The 22,807-nt window shown below is 37.7% G+C and overlaps 1 protein-coding gene across 1 annotated transcript in view; it reads right to left on the reverse strand.

Annotated features, from left to right (window-relative positions):
* Positions 1–14,299: 14,299 nt before the first annotated feature.
* exoc3l2a (exocyst complex component 3-like 2a) overlaps positions 14,300–22,807 on the reverse strand; it is a 30,451-nt gene continuing 21,943 nt past the window's right edge. Inside the window, exons 12-13 of the mRNA XM_007257464.4 lie at positions 22,376–22,497; positions 14,300–17,885 (exon numbers count right to left, since the gene is read on the reverse strand). Of these exons, the coding sequence (XP_007257526.2) occupies positions 17,585–17,885; positions 22,376–22,497 (423 nt within the window). The 3' untranslated portion in view covers positions 14,300–17,584. The remainder of the gene's footprint in view (positions 17,886–22,375; positions 22,498–22,807) is intronic.

The following is a 22,807-nucleotide window of genomic DNA, read 5'->3' on the forward strand; positions in this document are numbered from 1 at the left end:
TAAGTGTGGAGTTTTGAAAGAAGTTAAGGCCAATGAGTTAAAGTGAAAGGTAGGTGTTTCTAACAAAGTGGCCAGTGAGTTGAGGCACAAAGCAGGTGTTTCTAATAAAGTGGCCCCTAAGTGAAAGTACAGGGCAGGTGTTTCTAATAAAGTTGACAATAAGCGGAAACACAAGTCAGGTTATCCAATATAGTGGCCAATATACTAATAAACTACATTATCCTATAGGCCATTCTATATTTCCTAAATTGGAGTTTCTTGGCTGCATATATCAGCTGCATGCAGGGTGTATGTGTAGGGGCACCGAAGAAATGCAATATTTTGCTAAGGTGTCCTATTAATGCACTTCACATGTATTTGTGACACCTGCTGGGTCATGGCCTGTTCTGTGTGAAGACTGCACTGGATAATGATGATGGGATGTTTTCCAGGACGTTTGAAATGCGCTGATGACGCGTGCCGAGCTTCCGCCTATAGAACGATGGTTTGGGGGCCAAACGCTTCACACAAACACTGGTGTTTTTCTTGCGCTCTGTACAGAGCCGCAAGAGGAGGAAAGGAAACACAGATTTACAGAAAAAAGAGTGGAGAGATGAAGTGTGCAAGTGTGTGTGTGTGTGTTTGAAAAATGGAGCCACTGTCCTCAGTGCCCTGGGGAGGGGGGAGGGAGGGGTGACATCTCAGATTAATGTGATTGCCTGTTGACATTAAAACAATGGAGCTCAATAGAGCACACTTAGCAGTGTGTGGTGAGGGACTGTGTGTGTTATGGGTTTAAGGTCAAAGGCTGTGTGTGTGTGTGTGTGTGTGTGTCTTTGTCCATGTATGTTCGTGCAAATGCTGTATATGTACATGTGTACATAAATGTGTCATAGTATATGATATGATCTTTATCCAAATCAAGGGTATTGATAAATATAATTTGCCTTAAATAATAACACAAAATATGTGATATTACAGGTCACAGTCAAAGTGGTAGGGGGGAAAATATGTGAACCCTTAAAATCAATAGTTGTTTGAACCCCCCTGCCAGCAATAACACCAAGCAGGCACTTTCTGTAGCTGTGATTCAGACCTGCACGTCGTTCAGGAGGAGTTTTAGCCCATTTTCAATGGCAGAACTGCTTTAACTCACAATCTCATGTGTACATCTCTCCTCAAGTCATCCATAAGGCTTTTTACATAGATTTTGTTTTTCTTAAGCCATTCTGTTGTAGACCTTTTCCGGTGTTTTGGGTCATTGTCCTGTTGCATCACCTAACTTCTACAGAGTTTCAGTTGATATACAGACACACATTTTCCTGTAGATTGTTTAGATAGACTTGAGAATTCTTCCTTTCCTCATGCTGTTCCCTCAACCTTATTTTATGGCTGGGATGATGTTTTCATGATTATGTGCAGTGCATTTTTTTATGTAGTGTAACTATCGTTCAATCTTAGTGTCATCTGTCCACAGTACGTTTTGCCAGTATCATTGTGGAGTGTAAATGTACTTCAGGCGTGCAGCAACGTTTTTTTAGTAGGCAGAGACTTCATTCATTGTGTCCTGCTTGTTCAACACATTGATTCCTTTAAACATTTCACTCTGGGTTATTTCTTTACCTTATTGATGGGCCTCTTTTGTGCTCTTGGGGTCTTTTTGAATTGGTACCCACTTTTTGGCAGAGTAGCCACAGTGCCAGATTGTCTCCATTTGTAGACATTTGAAAGTCTTTGAAATCACTTTTTAACGCTTTCCAACTATTTTAATCATTAATCGCTCCTTTTGGAGCAGTATGACTCACATACGCGTATCATTCTTGTGCAGGGAAAAGTTTGAATGTTTTTTATCTGTAGCTCTAGCACACACTTCGGCCCAATCCCATTTCACCCCTTGGCCCCACCACTTACCCCTACCCCTTCTTTTCGAGTGTAACCTTTTCCCTTGGAACAGTTATAAGGGGAAAGGATGAAATCTTACCCCTAAGAACCAGTTTCTTGCAGTTATTAGGGTGACAAAATGAGTAATTCAAATAACAAGTATGCTAAATTTGTTGATCAAGACAGGAAAGGTGAATCTTTTTGAAAATAGCCTCCATAATATAACAGAAATTGTATATCACACTGGTTCACAACACTGGTCCTGGAGCAGGAAATGTGTTACAAGAAACAATTAAAATGTACAATAATGTGGGTCCTCAGTGACAGAGTTGAGAACCACTAGTATATCACAATGATGTTTGTTAATGAACAATAAATATATAACACTGCTTTATTACCAGGCTACTAGCGGTGGTGCTTAAGTAACCCTGCTGGGCAGATGTGATAGCAGTGGAGTGCTAAAGTTAAGTAATCTAGCTGCTGGTTAACTATTTAACTTTAGGGCTTTATTATATGTCTTCATAAAGAGGGGAGATGGTGCAAAAATGAATTATTACTGTCCACTCCTTAATTCCTCTGTGATGGGGAGCTGAATTTATCCTTGATTTTATTTTTCCATACCTCCTTAAATGCTGCAGCCTCTACCATCTGTTGCACCATTTAAGGTGGAATGGAAAAGTTAGCTAGAACTACTAACAATCTTTTTTATGCTTGGTATAAAGAATTCGGGCATAAAATATTGAAACTATACATTAAACGTAGGTAATATAGGGCTAATTTCTAATTTCAGTTTGAAGTGTGCGTCTGAAAAATCTTCATATAAAAGGCTATTAACCCCAATCCCTTCCCTCTACTCCTTCAACCTAACAAGATCACCCCTACCCCTTGGTGTGCACACCGGGTGAAATGGGATTGGGCCCTCCTCACTAGGTATCACTCCAGGTATGCTAAGAAAATTTACACAAGGGCTCACATACTTTTTCTACTAGCACTATGAGTTCTTTTTTCATGGGTATTCTGACTGAAGACATGAATGATATATATTTTTTTGTTTTATTATTTTAGGCGCATTATATTAGTCAATGTCCTTGACTTGGATGTAAATGAGATCACATTTAATTAAAAGTCATGAAATCTGAAAAGGTTCACAGTTTTTGGACACTTTTATGTGTGCAGCAAAATTTAAGTATCCATTTTTGCCAGCAGTGCGGTTCTTAAAAACATGCAGACACAGGCCATGTTTCTGGAGAACATCAGGTTTTATATTTGTGAGATAGCAGAAAAATAAATACTGTGATTTATATTTAGTAAATTCTACGCTCTTTAGACAAGAATATCCATAGTTACCAAGTGAAATAATAGATTAACCTTCTCTCCATCTCACCTCCAGTTAAAATAGAGATTCTGATTGGTTGTGCTGTGAAGTGTCTCCTTGTTTGTGCCTACAGGTGCTGGTCAACGAATTAGAATAATTTGAAATAGTGCAATCATGAAATTCTTTGAATGCATTTTTTGTGCAGAAAGCAAATCAGGTGTTCACCGCACCTGTCCTACTCGTTAGACTAATCACAGAACTCGTTACCTGGAAAAAAATTTGCTCAGCTGAGCTTTCCAAAAGGCCCATTTAGGCCATTTAACTGTGACACTGTTGTTTTATTGAATTAGAATAATGGAGAAACCGTTTCATTGAATTGGAATAATTTTTATTATAATTACAATCATCACTTTCTCAGTATTTTGTGGCTGCCCCCTTGGCTTGTATGACTGCCTGAAGTCTCCGCGGCATCGATTTGACCAGCTTGTCGCAAGTTTCCGCACTCACAGCTTCCCAGGCAGTGGCGATGTTCTGCTTCAGTTGGTCCAGCGTAGTAGGCTTTCTGTCGCGAATTTTCCGCTTGACGATGGCCCAAAGGTTTTCAATGACATTGAGGTCAGGCGAGTTGGCCGACCATGCCAAAACTTCAAGCTGTTTTTTAGTGAACCAATCTTTGGTCAATTTTGCCGCATGAGCCGGTGCAAGATCCTGTTGAAATATGAAGTCTTCTTCGCCGAACTGTTCCTCAACAGTCGGAATCAGGAACGTTTCCAGAACATCTTAATATACGGCAGCATTGACAGTCTTCTTGAGGAAGCAGAGTTTCCCTACACCTCAAGCGGACATGCATCCCCAGACCATAACGCTCTGGGGAAACTTGACGCATCTTTTCACGCACTCGTGGTTGTAGGTTTCGCCACCACGACGCCAGACACGAGGACCTTGGTCACCGAAGGAGATGCAGAAGCGTGATTCGTCACTGAAGACCACTTTCTGCCAGTCTTCAGCAGTCCACTCGCCGTGTTCTTTGGCCCACTTCAGCCGTTTCTCCATTTGTTTCTTGTTCAGCATCGGTTTTACTGCTGGAACGCGAGATTTGAAGCCGAGTTCGCGCAGACGACGGTAAGTGGTTGATCTGGAGACGTCATGCCGGTCTGCTTGTTCCACAAGTCGGTGAGCTCGGAAGTGGACTTGAACCGGTTTCTGACTGCGATCTTTCTCAGCTACTTGTTGTCGCGAGCAGAAGTTTTTCGGACGCCGGAACAGTTGGTGCGCTTGCTGCAGTTTTTCTTGAGAGCTTTGCAGACGGAAGACTGGCTGATGCCGAGCTGCTCAGCAATTTTAGTTTGGGTCAAGCCTTGTTGGCGAAGGGCTTGAATTTGAGCCACTATTCCGGTTGAGAGGTTGCGCTGCTTACCCATGATTGATTTTACAACTTAGAAATTCTACTCAACCCTGACTTTATACTGCACAGTGAACACTCTTCACAGAAAACAAAAATTCGAGCATTTATTCTAATTCAATGAAACGGTTTCTCCATTATTCTAATTCAATAAAACAACAGTGTCACAGTTAAATGGCCTAAATGGGCCTTTTGGAAAGCTCAGCTGAGCAATTTTTTTTTTTTTTTCCAGGTAACTAGTTCTGTGATTAGTCTAACGAGTAGGACAGGTGCGGTGAACACCTGATTTGCTTTCTGCACAAAAAATGCATTCAAAGAATTTCATGATTGCACTATTTCAAATTATTCTAATTCGTTGACCAGCACCTGTATAAGCACGTCAAACATCAGAAGAACACATAGGGTTCCATTTCTATCAGCCAAGAACAGAAAGCTGAGGCTGCAGTGAAGACAGACTAACCAAACTCTGGATAGTTGGACAGAAAGTGTAGCCTGAAATATGGATTTCTGTGTTTATGTGTGAGTGTATATACTTTTTGTATGTGTATGTAGGTATATGTGTGTAAATGCCTCAGTGTTTGTGTGTGTTCTCTTATTAAGGATGTCCGCTTGTCCACCCTGAACATATCAGATGTACCACACACACACACACACACACACACACACACACACACACACAAGCCCACACAAGCCACTCTCTCCGTGGCTGAGTGAATAGGTGTGTTGTGTATTTTAGAGTATTTTTTCCTGAGCTGAGCGGTTTCTGAGTATGCGAGTGTGTAGAGGCCTATTTATAATCGTCAGGGCTATTATGAAAAACAAACTTAAAAAAACTCCCACCTCACCCAGAGCATGGGAAATCTATCTCTGCTCTCTGTTTGGAAGTGTGTGTGTGTGTGTGTGTGTGTGTGTGTTTGTGTATGAGGGAATTCGCCTTAAGATTGAGGTACTTTCCTTTTTTCCTGGTTTGCAGGAGGCCGATGTGGAGATGTTTTTGTTTTTGTTTGAAATATAATGAACGACAAGAGTGGCTACGTGTAGTCATGTGGGTGTGATATTGTTTTTGTACATTTATAGGCAACAATGTCCTGATTTTATCATGAAACCTGAAGAAAAGATGGCAGAAATATGTACAGTATGTGTTATGAATACTAATATAACCCCAAATCAGAAGTGGGCAGGGTATAAATCAAAGTGTCTCTTTTAATTCCTCTGACTTGTATTTGATTTTGTACAGTATAAACCCAAAGCTATAAAATACATAATTGTATTTGTCAAAATAAAAATATATTGTTATGTATTGAATTTCGCCCCCCAAAAAAGTCGCCACCAAAAAAAGAATCACACACTCTGATATTTGGTTGGACCACCTTTAGCATTGATTGCAGCAAGCATTCACTGTGGCATTGTTTTAATAAGCTTCTGCAATGTCACAAGATTTATTTCAGTCCAGTGTTGCATTAAATGTTTCACCAATATCTTGCAGCATTGATGATGGTAGAGTCTGAGCACTGCACAAAGTCTTCTCCAGCACATCCCAAAGATTCTCAATGAGGTTAAGGTCTGGACTCTGTGGTGAACAATCCATGTGTGAAAATGATGATATCATGCTCCCTGAATCACTCTATCACAATTCCAGCCCCATGAATCCTGGCATTGTTATTTTGGAATATGCCTGTATTATCAGGAAAGAAAAAATCCATTGATGGAAAAACCTGGTCTATATTCAGAATATTTAGGTAGTCAGCGGACCTCATTCTTTTAGCACATACTGCTGCCGAACCTAAACCTGACCAACTGCAGCATCAACCTCAGATCATCCTGTTCACTTACACATTCAAATCATTGAATTCAGGTTCCAATCACTTCCGTGGCCACAGGTGTATAAAACCAAAGACCTAGACATGCAGACTGCTTCTACAAACATTAGTGAAAGAATAAATGGCTCTCGGAGCACAGTGAATACTAGTGTTGTACCATGAATGGACCATAGGAGGCCACCTATGTAACAAATCAACCCACTGCCAACACAAGAAAGAAATGCATCATGTTTACAAGGTGGAACGTTTCAGACTGGCTACATCAATCTCCATACCTTGACTCAACTCTTCCCTAAATTCAGAAACCACAGAAAAACAAACAAGTGGAAGAAACAGCAGGAAAGGCCAGGAAAAGCATCGGAAAAGGAAAACACCAGGGTTTGGTAATGCTAGTGGGCTTGATCTTATAAGATAAGGAATGAAAACAACTTCTATGTGGTCCTGTGGGTGTGTCAAAACATATATGACCTAGGTCTGAGCAATATATCATAAATATTGATGTATTTGAAAGGTTTATTCGGAGATATAAAATTTGACCATTTTCTAATTTTTTTATCTAATTCCAAAATATGATTTTATTGTGTGAAAATGGTTTGATTTTCAGAGGAATGACACCTAACGGAGTGTAACAGCAGCATTATATGTGTAATTATATTTATGTTATTAACTATAAAAGAAATGAACAATATGCGTCCTTTCCCCGTCATTTTATCAAAATTAAACAAAACATTTTGCACTGCTGTTAAATTAGCAAGGAAAGACCACAGGTGGAGCCAGACACACCTCCTCATTTAGTAGACCTGTTGCCCCTTCTACCAGACTAAATACAGTGCCCTCCATAATTAATGGCACCCCTTGTTAAATGTGTTAAAATCCTTAAAATAAATGTATTTTTATTGCTGAAGAAAATTTAGAAAAAAAAAATGAAAAAAGCAACCTTCAATTTAAGTGAAAAAAAAAAAACACACACACACACACAAATAATGATTTTTCATAAAATTACCTGTTCCATAATTATTGGCACCCTTAACATTTTCTTGGAAATAAAAGTATTTAAACTATTTTTGTCGTTTTTACTGTAGTTTATAAAGTAAACCAAAGTGTCTAGGAACCTTTAATTAGTAATTCATCACTTCCTGTTTCCGTGGGGTATATATATGGTGTTACACAGAGGCCTGTTTTTTCGTACTCGCTGTTACACATGAGAAAGACAATAGAACACACTTTTCAAGTAAAGCAGATGTGTGTTGACCTTCATAAATCAGGTATTTCTACAAGAAAATAGCCACTCACCTGCAGATGCCCTTATCTACGTTTAAATCTACGTTTAAAACATCTGGACCAGTGAGGAAAAAAGGTAATAATGCAGGCCCTACAAAAGGTCTTTTCCAGCCAAGGCTGTCAGTCACTTTATGTCTCGCCTTCTTACGATGTAGCAGAATAAGATTTTAGAAAAATTCTGAGAGAAAAAAAAACGTCAGTATTAGTATACAACACTGGAGATGGAAAGACAAATTAGAGGACAGAAATGAAACAAAAAATGTAAATTTCTGTCATATGGCTATGGGTGGAGGTACATATTATGCTGCGACCTGCCAGTAAAGGCACTACAGACCTGTGGTTGTAAATCTTAACATAAACAACAGAAACTAGATTAACATTTGTAATTGTGTCATTTTTATATTTGGCACTCAAACCTGGAAGTCCTTATTGTAAAGCAAACACAGATGTACTGTATATCTAGTGTAGTTTTATACTTTGTTGACAGTGTACATGGAAAACACTTTGACAAATTAAGACAGTCAGGTCTTTATATTATGTCAAAAGTTCATGACCAATATAAATAATTCTAAAATATATTTAAATAAAAATATTTTTATATTAACTTCGATTGAAAGTTGCTATGTTTTTTTCCATTCTCCTGAAAGCTGTTAATGAAGTGAGATGTGTGTGTGAGATATGTGTGTGTGTGGGGGGGGGATAGTCTGTGTAGTCAGAATCTGCTCTCTGTAGGGGGTTAATATGGGCTGTTTCTCCACTCAGCAGGACATTTCTGTATGTATAACAGAGGAACTAAATCACTGCCAGCAGATAAAATCTGTCTGCTAAAGAAAACACTTAATGTGAACTTACTATTGAAGCAAGAAGTCAATTATCCCATGTTGAATCAGTGCAGTATTAAGAGTTTGGACACACATACTTTATTATTCTTCCACAAATGTGTCAAATAAAACAAACTAGCTTCTGTTTTCGAAGATAAGTATTACACTCCCCACATTTGACTTAATGCATACTTGGCATGAGGAACCAGTAACAGGCCTGAAAAAAGTAAAGCACAGGTTTACCTGATTAGAAAAATACAGTAAAAATGCTAACTTTTGGTTGTGGAAACTTTTATTTTTGCATGTGTCAGCTTTACTTTTTATTCTCGTGGAATAAAAAGTCAGTAGTGCAGTCATTGTCATTGTGGTATCTTAAATGTACGTCACGGGAAAGCGTGTATTGTTGAGATTATATTTAGTGTGTGTGTGTGTCAGTGTTGAGCTACTGTCTGCCAGGTTGGCTAAAGTGCGGGATGTACGGTCATAAATAAAACACTTTGTTTATTCACGCTTAGAGACATAAACTCTGTGTGTGTGTTGTTCTCACGACTATTGAAACGTCAAAATTGTTTACCTACAGGAAAGACCCTGTCAGTCGCCCCTATGACTGTTTACAAAGTCTGTGACATCATCAGACGTATTTATAACCGCTGCCAGTGTCCTGAAGCCGGAGGAAGACAGGTACGATTCCTCTCCTTATCACACACAATGGAAAATAAACGGATATGATTATTACTTAACTACAGACAAAAAAAATATTTACACAATCGCACAAATATCTCGCTCTCGCTGGGATGCACCGAGTGATTAATATCCACTAGGAAAGCAAAGGGTTGAATCAGTGGCTGCTCACTTTCCTGCATGTTTCACCTCCAGGAAACACATTTTAAAAAGATCAGGAGGAAAGGGTTCATCGTCCAAGTTCTCCAAACCTCCATCACACACATGGAGTTATTCACGCTTGTCAGTGGCAATTAATTTAGTAGTTATGTAAATGTTATATAATATGTAAGTGCTGGTTAATGTTAATGTGTTAATTTACACAATCTGGAAACTTTAATGCATTTATTTTGTATGCAAATTAATAATTTCATCAGTTGTTGCCTTTTCAGCCGTATTTCACTCTTTTTCTACAGAGGCCGGTGACACATTAGCATTTTTTGTTTGTATTAATGAGTTTTATCTGTATTTAATTATGTAAACACAGTGTCACTAATACACAGAGATTAAGAAGGTAGATTTTATTTATAATAATAGTCAAAAGTTCAGACACGCCTTAAATTCAGTGTTTTTTTTTTTCTATTTTTATCTTAATGTGTTTGAGGGCATCAGTTGTGTTGTGAAGAGGTGGAGTTGGTACACAGTGAGTAGCTCTATTTGAGTAATGTTCTAATCCATATTATGGAAAGAACTACTCAACTAAGTAGAGAAAAAAATATACTCTAAGAAATGAAGATCAGTCAATCTAAAATGTTATGATGAAATTGGCCTTCATCAGGAACGTCAAAGGAAAGGAAGACCAAGGGTTCCTCTGTTGCACAGGATAAATTCATCAGAGTTACCAACCTCAAAAACCACTTAAATGCTTCACAGAGTATTTTGGTTTGTTTAAAGCTCGTAAGTTACCACATGATTCCTAACGTGTTTCTTCAAAGTCGGGATTACTATATATACAAAATAAAAACTTTGAATAGGAAGGTGTGCCCATAATTTGTACTTATACTGTATATTGACATATGAATTAAATATAGATACTCTCTGCCATACCTTCTATCTCTCTCTGTCTCTCTCTCACTCAGTCACACACACTCACTCATACACAAACACACATGCATTGCTGCTTTCAGTGAAGTTTTCCTTTACATTTTTCATGTTTTGCAATAAAGATGTTGACATTTTTAAAACAGAAATGGACACGCCTGTTATCACAATTAGTGATATCTAGCCATGCAGGCGGCCTTAACAGACATTAGTGAAAGAATGGGTGGTTCTTAAGAGCTCGGTGAATTCCTGGGCAGTGTTGTAACAGGATGCTGTAGCAACAAATCAGCGTCTGATATTTCTTCCCTTATAAATATTAAAAACATTAACAACAATCCACAGAATGACAGACCATGTAAGGTTACAAAGTGGAGCAAAGCGCATAAACACACCAATATTCTGTGACTCAGAAACACAATGCAAAGCCGGGCTATAAAACAGTATGTCATACAAGCATAATGTAATGTGGATCTTCTTATGTAGCTTATGTAGATCTACGATGGTTAGCATCTTAAAGATAAATATATTGATAGAACATGAAAATGGTCTTAATATCATGAGGATATTTAGAGACTGTTCTGATGTTTTGACACATTTTAAAGATTAGCTGTATGGCCAAATATCTTTCTAATATCTTGTTGGAACTTGGATGCAGACCTGATGCCTTTTATATCTTGGCGTTCAGTGGCCCTGCAGTGACACAGCAAAATACAACAAATACAACAAAATGTTAGTTCTTAACTTCTGAATGATTTTGCTGGCAGGGTTGGTTCAGTGGTTAGAGCACTGAGCCATTAATAACCAGGTTGTTTGTCTGATACCATGGCTTGGTAGGCCGTCGTCATCTCCCCAGCTCTCATGTGTCTAAATGTAAAATCTCAGTTTTTACTCCTTTAACCTCTGAAGTATATCATGTCTCATTTTGTCTAAAGCTAAATTTCTAAGCCATTTTATGAGAAACATTTGTGACAAAGTTGATCTTTAAATAAAATCTAAGTAAGAATCACACCTACATCTCCTGATACATTAAAGATTAAAACTTAAGCAAAACATTTTTTGGTTTGGTCATTTCACACCTGCCTTGTTTGGTCTGGATCTTCTGACTTTTCAGTTTGTTCTGAATCAAAATAGCAGCTATGAAAGCTACCATGAACCATAGTCCAGACCAAAGAACCAACATTTGATTAGTCTAAAAGTGGTGGTTTCGATCTGGATCCAATTTTGTTTGCCTCCAGTGTAAAAGCACTTTTCTAGATGGTTTACATTTTCGGACCAAATGTCAGAATTAGACAAGGATTCAAACCAAGTCCAGGCTGATCTAAATGAGACTCGAGGTGTAATCTATAATAAACTATTGGACAACAGAAGAAGTAAAAAATAACTGGTGTTGTGTGAAATAAGAATTTCCTTTGCATGCACATGCATCATGTGTCAGTATGGATGCAAATGCTTATGCTTGTGACTCCTGTATCTACTGTAACTGTAGATTAAGCCTTATTTATAAACAGAAATTAAGGGAATCTGTAACACTCATTCTGTTGCGTGATGTATGTACACACAAAGGGAACTGAATTCTGTACACCTGGAAAGGCATCTTGACAAACTGACTACATTCTACAAACCAATCAGTGTAAAGTATAGAGAGAAGATGCCAATGCAACAGATCATAGCAAAGTTCTTTAGTATGCTCCCTTAACTGTAGTGTGAAAACTAAACTCACCAGACTAAATGTATACAATCTAAAAAGCTGAAAATATAGACCTAATAATGATAGTACAGTAGAAGCATTTACAGATGACATAATATCCTATGCCTTGAAGGAATTCGGAAGCACATTTTTTGATAAAAGTAAAGAAGTCAGCCTGGTAATGTGAAAATATATTAATGGACTATAGAGCCAGGCATCCATCCTGAAGATATTCCAATAGAAATAAAAGATTCTGATATTGGATGATATGTTGCGTGCAATGGATGGAAAAGATTTTGCAGTGTCATTGTTGGGCCACTGTGTGCCAATTTGGATGAAGGAAAGGATATACAATCGTAAATATGATACTGTGTTTATTTACATATAGAGTCTGCCAGGTTGATTGAACAGATTGGCTAAAAAGCACAGAGAATCCAAAAGTTTGTCCAACTGCAGCTTATTGCAGGAAATGAATCCGTTCAGTTCCACCACCACTCTCTTTTAGGGTCTCTGATAGCAGTGCAGAACTACTTTTGCTTACTTTACTATGTGAAAGAAAGTCGTATTTGATTTTATATAGTGGCACAAGATACCATGAGGTGTAAAAATGCACTGTAGTCGAGTCATTATAAACACATCAAGTGAAAATATACTGTATTAAGAAAAAAGATGATGTAAACAGCAATACAAGATAAGCTAGCTGTGTGTGTCTGGGAAACCAATCAGCGTTTTAGGGAACAAAAGATCAGCACATTAAAGGCCAAAAAGAAAGAGAAAGAGAGAGTGAGTGAGTGAGTAAGTGAGAGAGGGCTAATGAAGAGCACCAGATGTTGAATTTTCTTCCTAGACGTTCCCTGTGTGGAGGTGCTGATGTTTCCCCCACAGCGTTTAGTAATGAGAGGAAGCCTGGAATTCGCTTCTGGGAATTCCATTTCGGCCTTCCGAGATTTCCCAATTTCCCCTGTTCGGCCAGGCTGTACTGATTGGAGCGTCTGATGAATCAATTACCTACGGTGCTTCCAGTGGCGGAAGGCTGTACAAGATGGCGGGGTAGATGTTTAAGAACAGGGGGCCAAAGCAAACCTAAAGAAAACACCAGGCTTATACAGTATGTCCTCTGTCGGCCAGGACATACAAGCAATGACAGATTAAAATTAGAATTTCATATTGGGTTCGGTTACAGTTTAGTGGAATGCTATTTTGCTAATAGTTGGTAAAAATGTAGCATGTAGAATTTAAACTTTATTCTTCATAAGCAAGGAAACTCAACTTGCGTTTCATTAAAGCAAAAACGTATCGCTCGGCTAATACAAATTTCATTTCACATTATGTTTTAAATATAAGTTTAAAGAGACAGTCCATATGTTTTTGTTAAAAATGTGTAACTACACTGAGCAGGCTAAGACCTCTTCAGGTCTTAGTATACGTTTCTATAGGTTGAAAATGTGAATAAGCAGATAAAAAGTACATCTGCATTTCTGATATCTCCATGTTTGCAGTAGCTCTTGTATCAACACCATTAGCAGCACAATGGTTGCTCAGGTAACCAGAAAAAGCTGTCATAGCCCAAAAAAGAGTGAGGACACTGCAGAGGTAATGATACAACACATTTTTTCTTCAATATTTCTGAATATGATTTTTTACAGTGTCCATTTCAGCTCAGTGTTAGTTAGGAATAATGGAAACAGAATGATAAGTGAATTTTATTTTTTTTAGGTAACTTGATGTCACGCTTAAAGTAAAAGTCTTGTGAATATGTGTGTAGGATTGTTTTAAGAGTGTGTGTGTGTGTGTGTGTGTGTGCTATTCTCAGACAGCGTGCTTTGTTGGAGATGAAAGCGGGATGCTGTGTGAGAGAGGAAATGGCCGCCTGCGCTGGTTTGTAAACTTGGCTCTAATCGAAGGATCCGTTTGGCACCTCACTACACAACAGGAAACGCCCATTTACTCCCCAAAAAAACCCTTTCACCCCCAAAAACCCTTTCACCCCGAAAAGAGGCCGGCCCACCAAAGACCCCTACACAGGCCCTTTCACCCAAAAAGCCTTGTTTATCCTAGAAGCCCAACTCTTTCAAAACATCCCTCTCGTTCAAAACATCCCCTCCTCTCCAAACACAGTTCATCCAAAGAATGCCATTACCTCACATATTAAATAATCAATACGAGACACGCCGTTCACACAAAACAATCATTTCCCCAATAATAACACAATAAATAAACACAGACGTCTTCAGCAAACAAATACAAAATAAAGACATAAGCATGAGTCCTGTTCTTCAGTTTATCACCCACTCAATGGGATTTTTATTAAAGACGATCACATTTATCTCAAACCACTTCAGTCCATCTTTCATTCAACTGTCACTGTAAAGAAATGTACATAGATACTGTAAAAGGCAAAAGAATTGAAAAGATATTGCATTTCAAGACCAGCAAGAATATGTATACTAATATGACTAAAATGTTCATAAAATAAGTATTTAATGCTAAATTGCTCTTATATAAGAATTCCTGAAGTGCTCAGCTTCTTTATCTCCATTCTAAATAATATTTGTGCATTTATTTGAAGATCCACTTCAACTGTTCCACTTCACAGCATTTTCTCCAGAGCCGATATGAAAGTGACATCTTCACTTCGTAGAATGATGATGATCATGAATGATGATTAAGGTTACGCTATGACTGAAGTTTGGAAGACCCTGCCGGAAAACTTTTATCCTCTTTTACCTTTAGCAACCCACCCACACACACTACCAGTCATAAGCTTAGAATCACTATATTGCAGATTGTGGTCTGAAATTGTATTCAAATCTGATTTTAAATTAATCCGATTTTAAATTTTCTTCTTTTTTTTGTTGCTTTAGACACATATTTAACTCAATTAGACATGTATTAAATTTTGTTTTTCAATTAAGTGTGACATTTTCAGAATCATTTTTGCTTGAAATGTCATTTCACACTGAATTGAACCTGTTTTTTTTCTGAATTAAAATGTAGTCAAACTTAAATCTTCAAATGTTGCTTCAGATATGATATTTTATTTTATTTTAAATCTGATTTCAAATTCAGTTTTACATCTCACTTTAACATCTGAATTCAAATTTGCTTTTGAATCTGATTTCAAATGTCTGCTTCAAATTTTATTCCATGTCTAAAAAATGCAGAACAAATATGGTTGATAATTTACAAGTATATGTATCTATTGTTTTTTTATTTTATGTTTAATTAGAAGTATATTTTGTATTGAATCTGAAACTAAAAATAAATGAAAACAAAAAAAATTAAGAATAGTTGAAATGACTAAAACTTGTAGCATGAAGTTATAATCAAATTAAAATCCACAGTGCCTTTTGATGAAATCCTGAGGCCGATTACACAACAATATATATAATATGTAAAGTACTGTACTATATAAATACACAATTGTGCTGTATTATTTACATAATATCATTTTCTTTGTCATTTTACCAAAACAAACTCAAATATATAAGATATTTTAAAACATTTTAAATTAACTTCTAGCATCTAGTTTATGATACTGAGATTCAAAACCTCTGAATATAGTGAACATAATGCACTTACATCTACCTTTCCTTGAATCTGCTACTGCTAACTTGTACTGACTGTTCTTTCCTGAAACCTCCCTCCTTCCCAAACACTGATTACTTCCACCTTTTCATTCTTTCTGGAGACCAGAAGAAGGAGGTGTTGCCATAAAGTCACAGCAAGATGCCACTCCATAACAACAAAACTCCATTTCTCCCACGACTGCCCTCTACTGTTGCTCCATTCCAGTCTTTTGGACATTTAAGTTATCAACTCCATACACTCGTTTTACCGGAACTCGGTTTAAACTTGACAAAATGACAAAAATCTTCCAAACACATAACCGTTAAAATAAGCGTACAATGTTGGTGAAACATATCAGTGGAATTGGGAATGAGCAGTACCTTGTGCTGTTTTCCTTACATACATGCTCACAAAAATTAGCATAACATGACATATAACATTAAAATGATAATTGCTCATTGCTAATCAGCCTGTGAACCACAGCACCAAGCCATCAGCTCGCTGTGCAAGGGAGGGACTTGTTCTTGTCTCAAACAGGCTGATACTTGATCATAGCAGGAACCCATAAACACTTTTATCAAAGTAAGCGTTTACTTTTTAGATATTATTTTCCAGCAGTTTAACAATACAATAGGTGCGGGGGTGCTGATAAGGTTAACTGAGATGAGACCCTGTCTCTTTTCAAAAGCGCACCCCATTGTTTAGATGGACTTGGGGTGGTGCTCTGTCTCCATTAGTTGTGACAGTCACAGGGACTGATGACTTGGCAGTCAGTAAGTCTACTTCCTGTTAGCTGTGTTAATAATGGAGAGTACTTCCTGTTTGAGTTCTGCATGTCTCAAAAAAAAGTGCAGGACACGCTTGTGTCTGTTTTCTTCTTTTTTGCTTCGCCAGATTTTCTGTCTTCCGTCACATTCCTTGACGGCGCATTTCTCCAGAGGTTGCTTGGATGTTAATGCTTGCAGAAATACACTGCATGTTATTGCTCATATAAAAACTGATGTGTCTGATGTGTGAACTGGCTCCCTAGTTGTAATATGTTGACTGGTTACTAGATAAATTATGTAATGTGTTAACTTGTTACTTTATTGACTTGTAGCATGATGACTTGTGACTGGTTCAAGAATGTCTGATTGGTTTATTTGTTACTGGCTGATGTGTTTATTGCATAAACTGCTTTCTTATTGATTTGTGTAACTTGTTGAATTGTTACTTGCTGACTTGTGTAACAAGGTGACTTAACTTTAACCTACTGATGAAATCTGTTGACTTGTTACTAGTTGACTTGTGTTACTTGTTCATTTGTTACAGGTTGACTTGTACAGCTCTGCAAAAAAAGAGACCACTTAAACATTTTACCAAATTGAAAACCTCAAGAGGAAGATCGATGATCACAAGCCATCAAACCAAGCTGAACTGCTTGAATTTTTGCACCATCAGTGGCATAAATTTATCCAAAAGCAGTGTGTAAGACGGGTGGAGGAGAACATGCCAAGATGTATTAAAACTGTGATTAAAAACCAGGGGTATTCCACCAAATATTGATTTCTGAACTCTTAAAACTTTATGAATATGAACTTGATTTATTTGCATTATTTAAGGTGTGAAAGCTCTGTGTCTTTTTTGTTATTTGAGCCATTTCTCATTTTCTGCAAATAAATGCTCTAAATGACAATATTTTTATTTGGAATATGAGAGAACTGTTGTCTGTAGATTATAGAATAAAACAACAATGTTCATTTTACTCAAACATATACCTATAAATAGCAAAATCAGAGAAACTGATTTAGAAACTAAAGTGAAATGAACTTAATTATTTTTTTCCAGAGCTGTACAATTCATTGACTGTTTTTTGGTTGATTGTTGTTGCATGCTTACTGAGGTTACTGAGTACATTGTGTAACCTGTTTACTGATCACTGGTGGACTGTGCAATGTGGTGATTGGTTACAAGTTATCTTGCATTACATTTTACTTGTTACTGGCTAACTTACATAAACTGATTGACTGATTATGGACTGATGTGTGTGTCTTGAGCAGTTGTGTAATATGTTGACTTGTTAACTGGTTACTGGTTGACTTGTACAACATGTTGATTGGCATCATCTTCTTTGTGGTTTGTGCTCCTTGTAGTGTGTCTCCTGTGGGGTCGAGCGCTGGACACCCACGATGACACTGTCAGTGCAAAACGGATCAGAACAAGTCCAAGACAGGGCATATCTGTTGCCACTACAATTTCAGAGAACAGAGCGTGGTCTCTGGGCATATCAGTGTTGGTCTCAAAGTCCCGGACGACGGCAAGTATCTCCTGACGCTCAGACTGCTGGACCATGCCCCTCACATTCAACACAGCAGAAACATGCTTCCTCCTGGGAATGAGAGAGAGAGAGAGAAAGATGGAGACAAAGAATGGGGAGAGGAAAAAAACATATTAGAGAGAAACTGAGACAGAAACAGACTGATTTATAGAAGAGACGAGAGACTAAACAAATTTCAATTGTTAATATGTGGATCCTGTAAACAGAGTGAGGATACCACTCCACCATGTGTCTTAGCAGAAGCAGTGCTGACTTCCTGTTTTTGTTGATCGAAGTCAAAGAAAGATCTTCTCAATTGTTTTTATCAGTTTCATTACACAAGCCAGTGGTGTCCTACTGCATTCCAGGAGGCAACAGTGGTGTTTAGTGCTTTCCCTAGTTGAAATGTGATGTACAGCCAAAAACACGATTGTTAACAGTTTCCTCCTTAGTCAAAAATAAAGTCCATCAGCCAAGATGTTGATGTCGCCTTTAGTTTTGCTTTTTTTTTTTCAAAATAAAAAAGCTTTTTTCGCTATGGGGCTAATGTAGCTAATAAGTAGGGTTGGGAGTATTGGAATACAGGAAAGAAATAGGAAAAAACTGTAACTGTAATTTGAGCTAGTTAATCATAATATTCCTTTCCTGCATGACATACAGTTAAAATGTATTAAGTAAATGCAGATTTCCTTGTGCACCAATCACAGCTGCGACCGCCTGTGTCATGTAATGTGGATTTACATTACCAATGAGGTACGCGTCAAGCTACGGCGTAGGGTACGTGGCGACACATAGGCGCTTTTGACGCAGAAGTATAAATTGGGCTTTACTCTCCAATGTAAATGTTGACTTTCTTGCAGTAAAAATCCTCTCAGCTTCAAAAGACTCCTCTCAAGTTTAAAGAAACATTTGAAGGTAAGAAAATCACCAATGAATCCATCTACATGTGCTATATAGCTGACTTTAAGTTGCCTCTCATTGCAGGGCTTCCAACTGGCCTTTGTAGCAGGATAATGCTTGCCAGAGCAGCTAGGCTTTCCCAAGAATGTGTCTGCCAGATTCCTGCTACACTTCCTTAACCTAAAGGGTTTGCCAGATGTATTGAGTATTTCTGAGACAAGCTGGGACATCAGCTTTGCACAACCTACAAGTGTGGAGGATCTACAGGCCCAGCTGCAACATGTGTGGGTAAATGTGCTGCAGAATTCCATACAGGACCCATATGCTTCCATGAACAACCTTTTCAACTTCATCTAATTCAGAGAAATAACGATATAATAATATCTAAGCCTGCTCTTTTAGTTGTGCAGTTTACCCCAATAAACATGTAATTTTGCTCTAATATTATTTTACCAACTTAGTTTAGAAATTTCGATTTTATATGTCACTGCATGTCAAATGTTCTATCTGTATATGCCAGTTGGATGTAAGAACAGGGGGGGTTGCGAGTTGTTTGATGACAGAGTTCAGCTGACCCAGTCCGTCAACAACAGGAAACTGCAGCAGCGTTGGGGTCTAGGGATGAGTTTGATCTCTTTAATCTGAACTGACAGCAAAGAGAGTGTGTTCACCAGTATTCTCTTGTCTCTCTGTGTGTGTGCGCGTTAGGAGTGTGGCACCAGTTAGTTTCCTGCGACCATGCAAGAACAGGAAGTAGTCCACAGCTACTTCCTGTCTGCTGAGCTGGGTTGTGCGTCAGCAGCCAGGAGCACTGCCAGCCAGAGAATACACAGATACACAGACATATACACACACACACACACTCACTCACATACACACACTATCAGAAACGCCTGTTCGACAGATATATGACCAGTCAATCAAACCTCTAAACCTTCCATCGTATCTACAATAAAGATTGGGGATTTTTTTTTACTATTGAAAATAAAAGTGAGAATAGTGTGTCTGTGTCTAAAATGTAAGATAAGCTTCTTATTCAGACAGATTCTGAGACAGAAAGGCATCCAGGCATGTCTGAATCTTATTTAGTTAGATGGAAATCTAGCATTCAAATTTATTGAATTAAAATTGTAAAGGATAATGGTACACAGCTAAATGCTCATATCTAGCAGCGAGCTGTCCATACCATAGCAGTGTCAGGATGTCTTAATAAAATATCTGGTCTTGTCTTGTTTAGTTGGCTTTAGTAACTTTGTGTTTTACGCAAATTTAATGATGTATGTTTGTGTTTTACGCAAATTTAGTGATGGATGTTTGTGTTTTAGGCTAATTTAGTGATGTACAATTGTGTTTTACACAGATTTAGTGACATAGCTTGTGTTTTGTGCCTGTGTGATTTAAATTAGTCAGAATCAGCTGCTTGTGTTCTTACAATCCTTACATCTACACATAGACAGTCATTCAAACTTTGAGATTTATTTCACTTTTTTATTCCAGATTACACCCCTTTCATTCGAGAAATAAAAATATTTCTTTAACTAAAAGTAAACAAACACTGATATGAGTTCGGATATCCGTATATTCAAATAACTATAACTATCTGTACCCTCATTGTTCCTCTCTGATTTATTTACTTTAGCATTTAATGAACTGTTTTCCTGTTATGTTTGCTTGTTTATTCTTTTTTTTAGTTGTTTTTGAGTGTTCCCATCTATTTTAAATATTTTTATTACTTTTCTGAACTCTTTATGTACTAAATAAACCAACTCAATAAAAACACAAGACTAGCTCAGCACCCATGTAAGCCTGTGCTGACCCTGTTGTTCCACCCAAAGCTCTCTCTCACACACACACACTCTTTCACACAGGGGAAGCTGGCATGGAGACTTTCCACTCAGGTCTGAGTGCAGGGGAACTATTTTCAGCGAGACATTCTGACATTCTTAAGAGTTCAGGAAGGTGAAGTGTTTTGAAAAATAGCGTCTGTGTGTGCGGAGGCAGGAAAGGGCAGGGTCAGGAGGTTTACTTATTCATGAATGAAGAGTGTCTGTGAGTGACAGAGTTCTGACCTGTGTGCTTCCGTCCAGCAGCTCCGTGTTTCAGATAGACGTTATGTAAAATGATGAAATGCTGGGTGTTCTAGAGGTGAAGTGGAGATAACACCTGAAAAATGAGTGACCCCCCCTTTCCTGTTTTATTTTATGTCTGACATCCTGTCTCGGTGTGTGTGTGTGTGTGTGTGTGTGCAGGCATATATTTGTGGAAAGTGCAAGTGTGTGCATATGTTTGTACAATAGCCATTATGTGTGTGCACGCATTTATGAGTTCAAGAAGTTCAGAATTTAGTCTAAATTTACTTAGATTTACCGAAGACATTTGTGTGTCATTCAGGATTAGGGTGGGAAATCACAGGGCGTCTGACAATACAATTAGGGGTGCATTGATTTATGGAATTCTGTTCCAATGCCGATATCCAAAATTATAATTATAACCCAGAAATTAGCAAATACTAAAAATTATATATTTATTGGTGTCAGATTTACAGAATAAGACAAATACTAAACACAGAAGTGAGTGATTTGAATCCTCCTTAAATAGGAATTTGGTTTAAAAGTGTTTACAAGGTTTGGGACATGACTTGATTAGATTTAAAGCTGATTATATGTGTGTAGTTTTACTGCACGATGCACAAGAACAACAAGCCTTATTCATGGTGTCTCCAAAGAATCTATTGGAATGCTTTGGTGCCATATACACAGATGTCACTTTTATTAGAGTTACTGTAGAGAGAGCAGTTTTGGCAGCAAGTGGAAGAATCACGGCATATTACAAAAGATGGACATAATGTTTTGGCTCGCTGGTGTATATTAGTAGTCCTGACCTATTACTGAAATCATGTGGAGTAAAAAGCAAAAAGCAAGTTGTTTCTAAACGTAAGTTATTCATGGTGGTGCAAACAGCCAAGTTGAAAATTAATCAACAAGCCTGTCTAAAACAACTAGCAACAGATAACAAGGGATAGCAAGGGATGAGAATGATCAACAAAGAGAAACCTAAGATGTTCCCACAACAAACACTGCCTACACTAACTGAAGAATGCTTTATTCAAACCATGTCTAATTTTAAGTGTCATACTGAGGTTTGACTGCCATATTGCATTAAATGAAACCATTTTTCATCAAAATCAAAAAAAGGCAAGAATAAACTAATCCCTGAGGTGTTGAACAGAAAGCCGTATGACTTGTCAGTGTGTAAAAAGCAGAAGTTTCAGAGCTTTTTTTTACATGTACAGTAGAATAGTGGTCTTAATATTGGTCTTAATATGCAGTGTAACACAGTCTTGAGTTTTATTTTTGCATAAAACTTTGACATTACCTGTATAGAGAAAAAGTCTATGTGTCTGATTTGGCTGTGATAGCTGGCTTGAGAAGAACTGTTCTATATTGGTGACCCATTGACACTTTTAGGGGAATATATTATATAAGTCCTAGCATATTTATAGTATGTGTACTTGCATATCACCACTGTCATGCAAAAACCTTCCGTCTTCATTTTTGTCAGCTGTTCTTTACATTTACATTTTTTTTTTTTTGAGATACTGCACAATATTTTTGCATGAATGCGACAATAAGTATGTATGTGTGTGTGTATGAGTTTTGTACCGTATATCTGGGAACTCTTTGACCAACACTCCCACTTCCATCTGAATAGAGGGCGTGTCCTCCAGGAGGATGATGTCAGCCAAGTGACCAATCACATTATCCAGCCACGAACAGGTAGACTCCTGAGAAAATGAAATAAGATAGAGAGATGCTTTTGTTCTGGGTGTTCTTTTGTTTTTGTTCCTGTTGGATGCACTGTGTTTTTTTTTCTATAGTATAAGTCTAAACCAAAGTTTTCACACTGCAAATAAACCAAACCATAGTTCAGTTGATCTCTTTTGTCCTTTGGTCCAGACTGTGATTTCCAGCACTTTTCACACCTACTATTTTAGTCCCATACTCTGGTTTTAGATTGGAGGAGTGAATAGTATGTTTGGAAAAATGAAAAGTTTGCAACAGTGGCATTTTTCTACAGATATTTCTCCTAGTTGG

This window comes from Astyanax mexicanus, chromosome 1 (assembly GCF_023375975.1).
Source record: "Astyanax mexicanus isolate ESR-SI-001 chromosome 1, AstMex3_surface, whole genome shotgun sequence".
NCBI lineage: Eukaryota > Metazoa > Chordata > Actinopteri > Characiformes > Acestrorhamphidae > Astyanax > Astyanax mexicanus.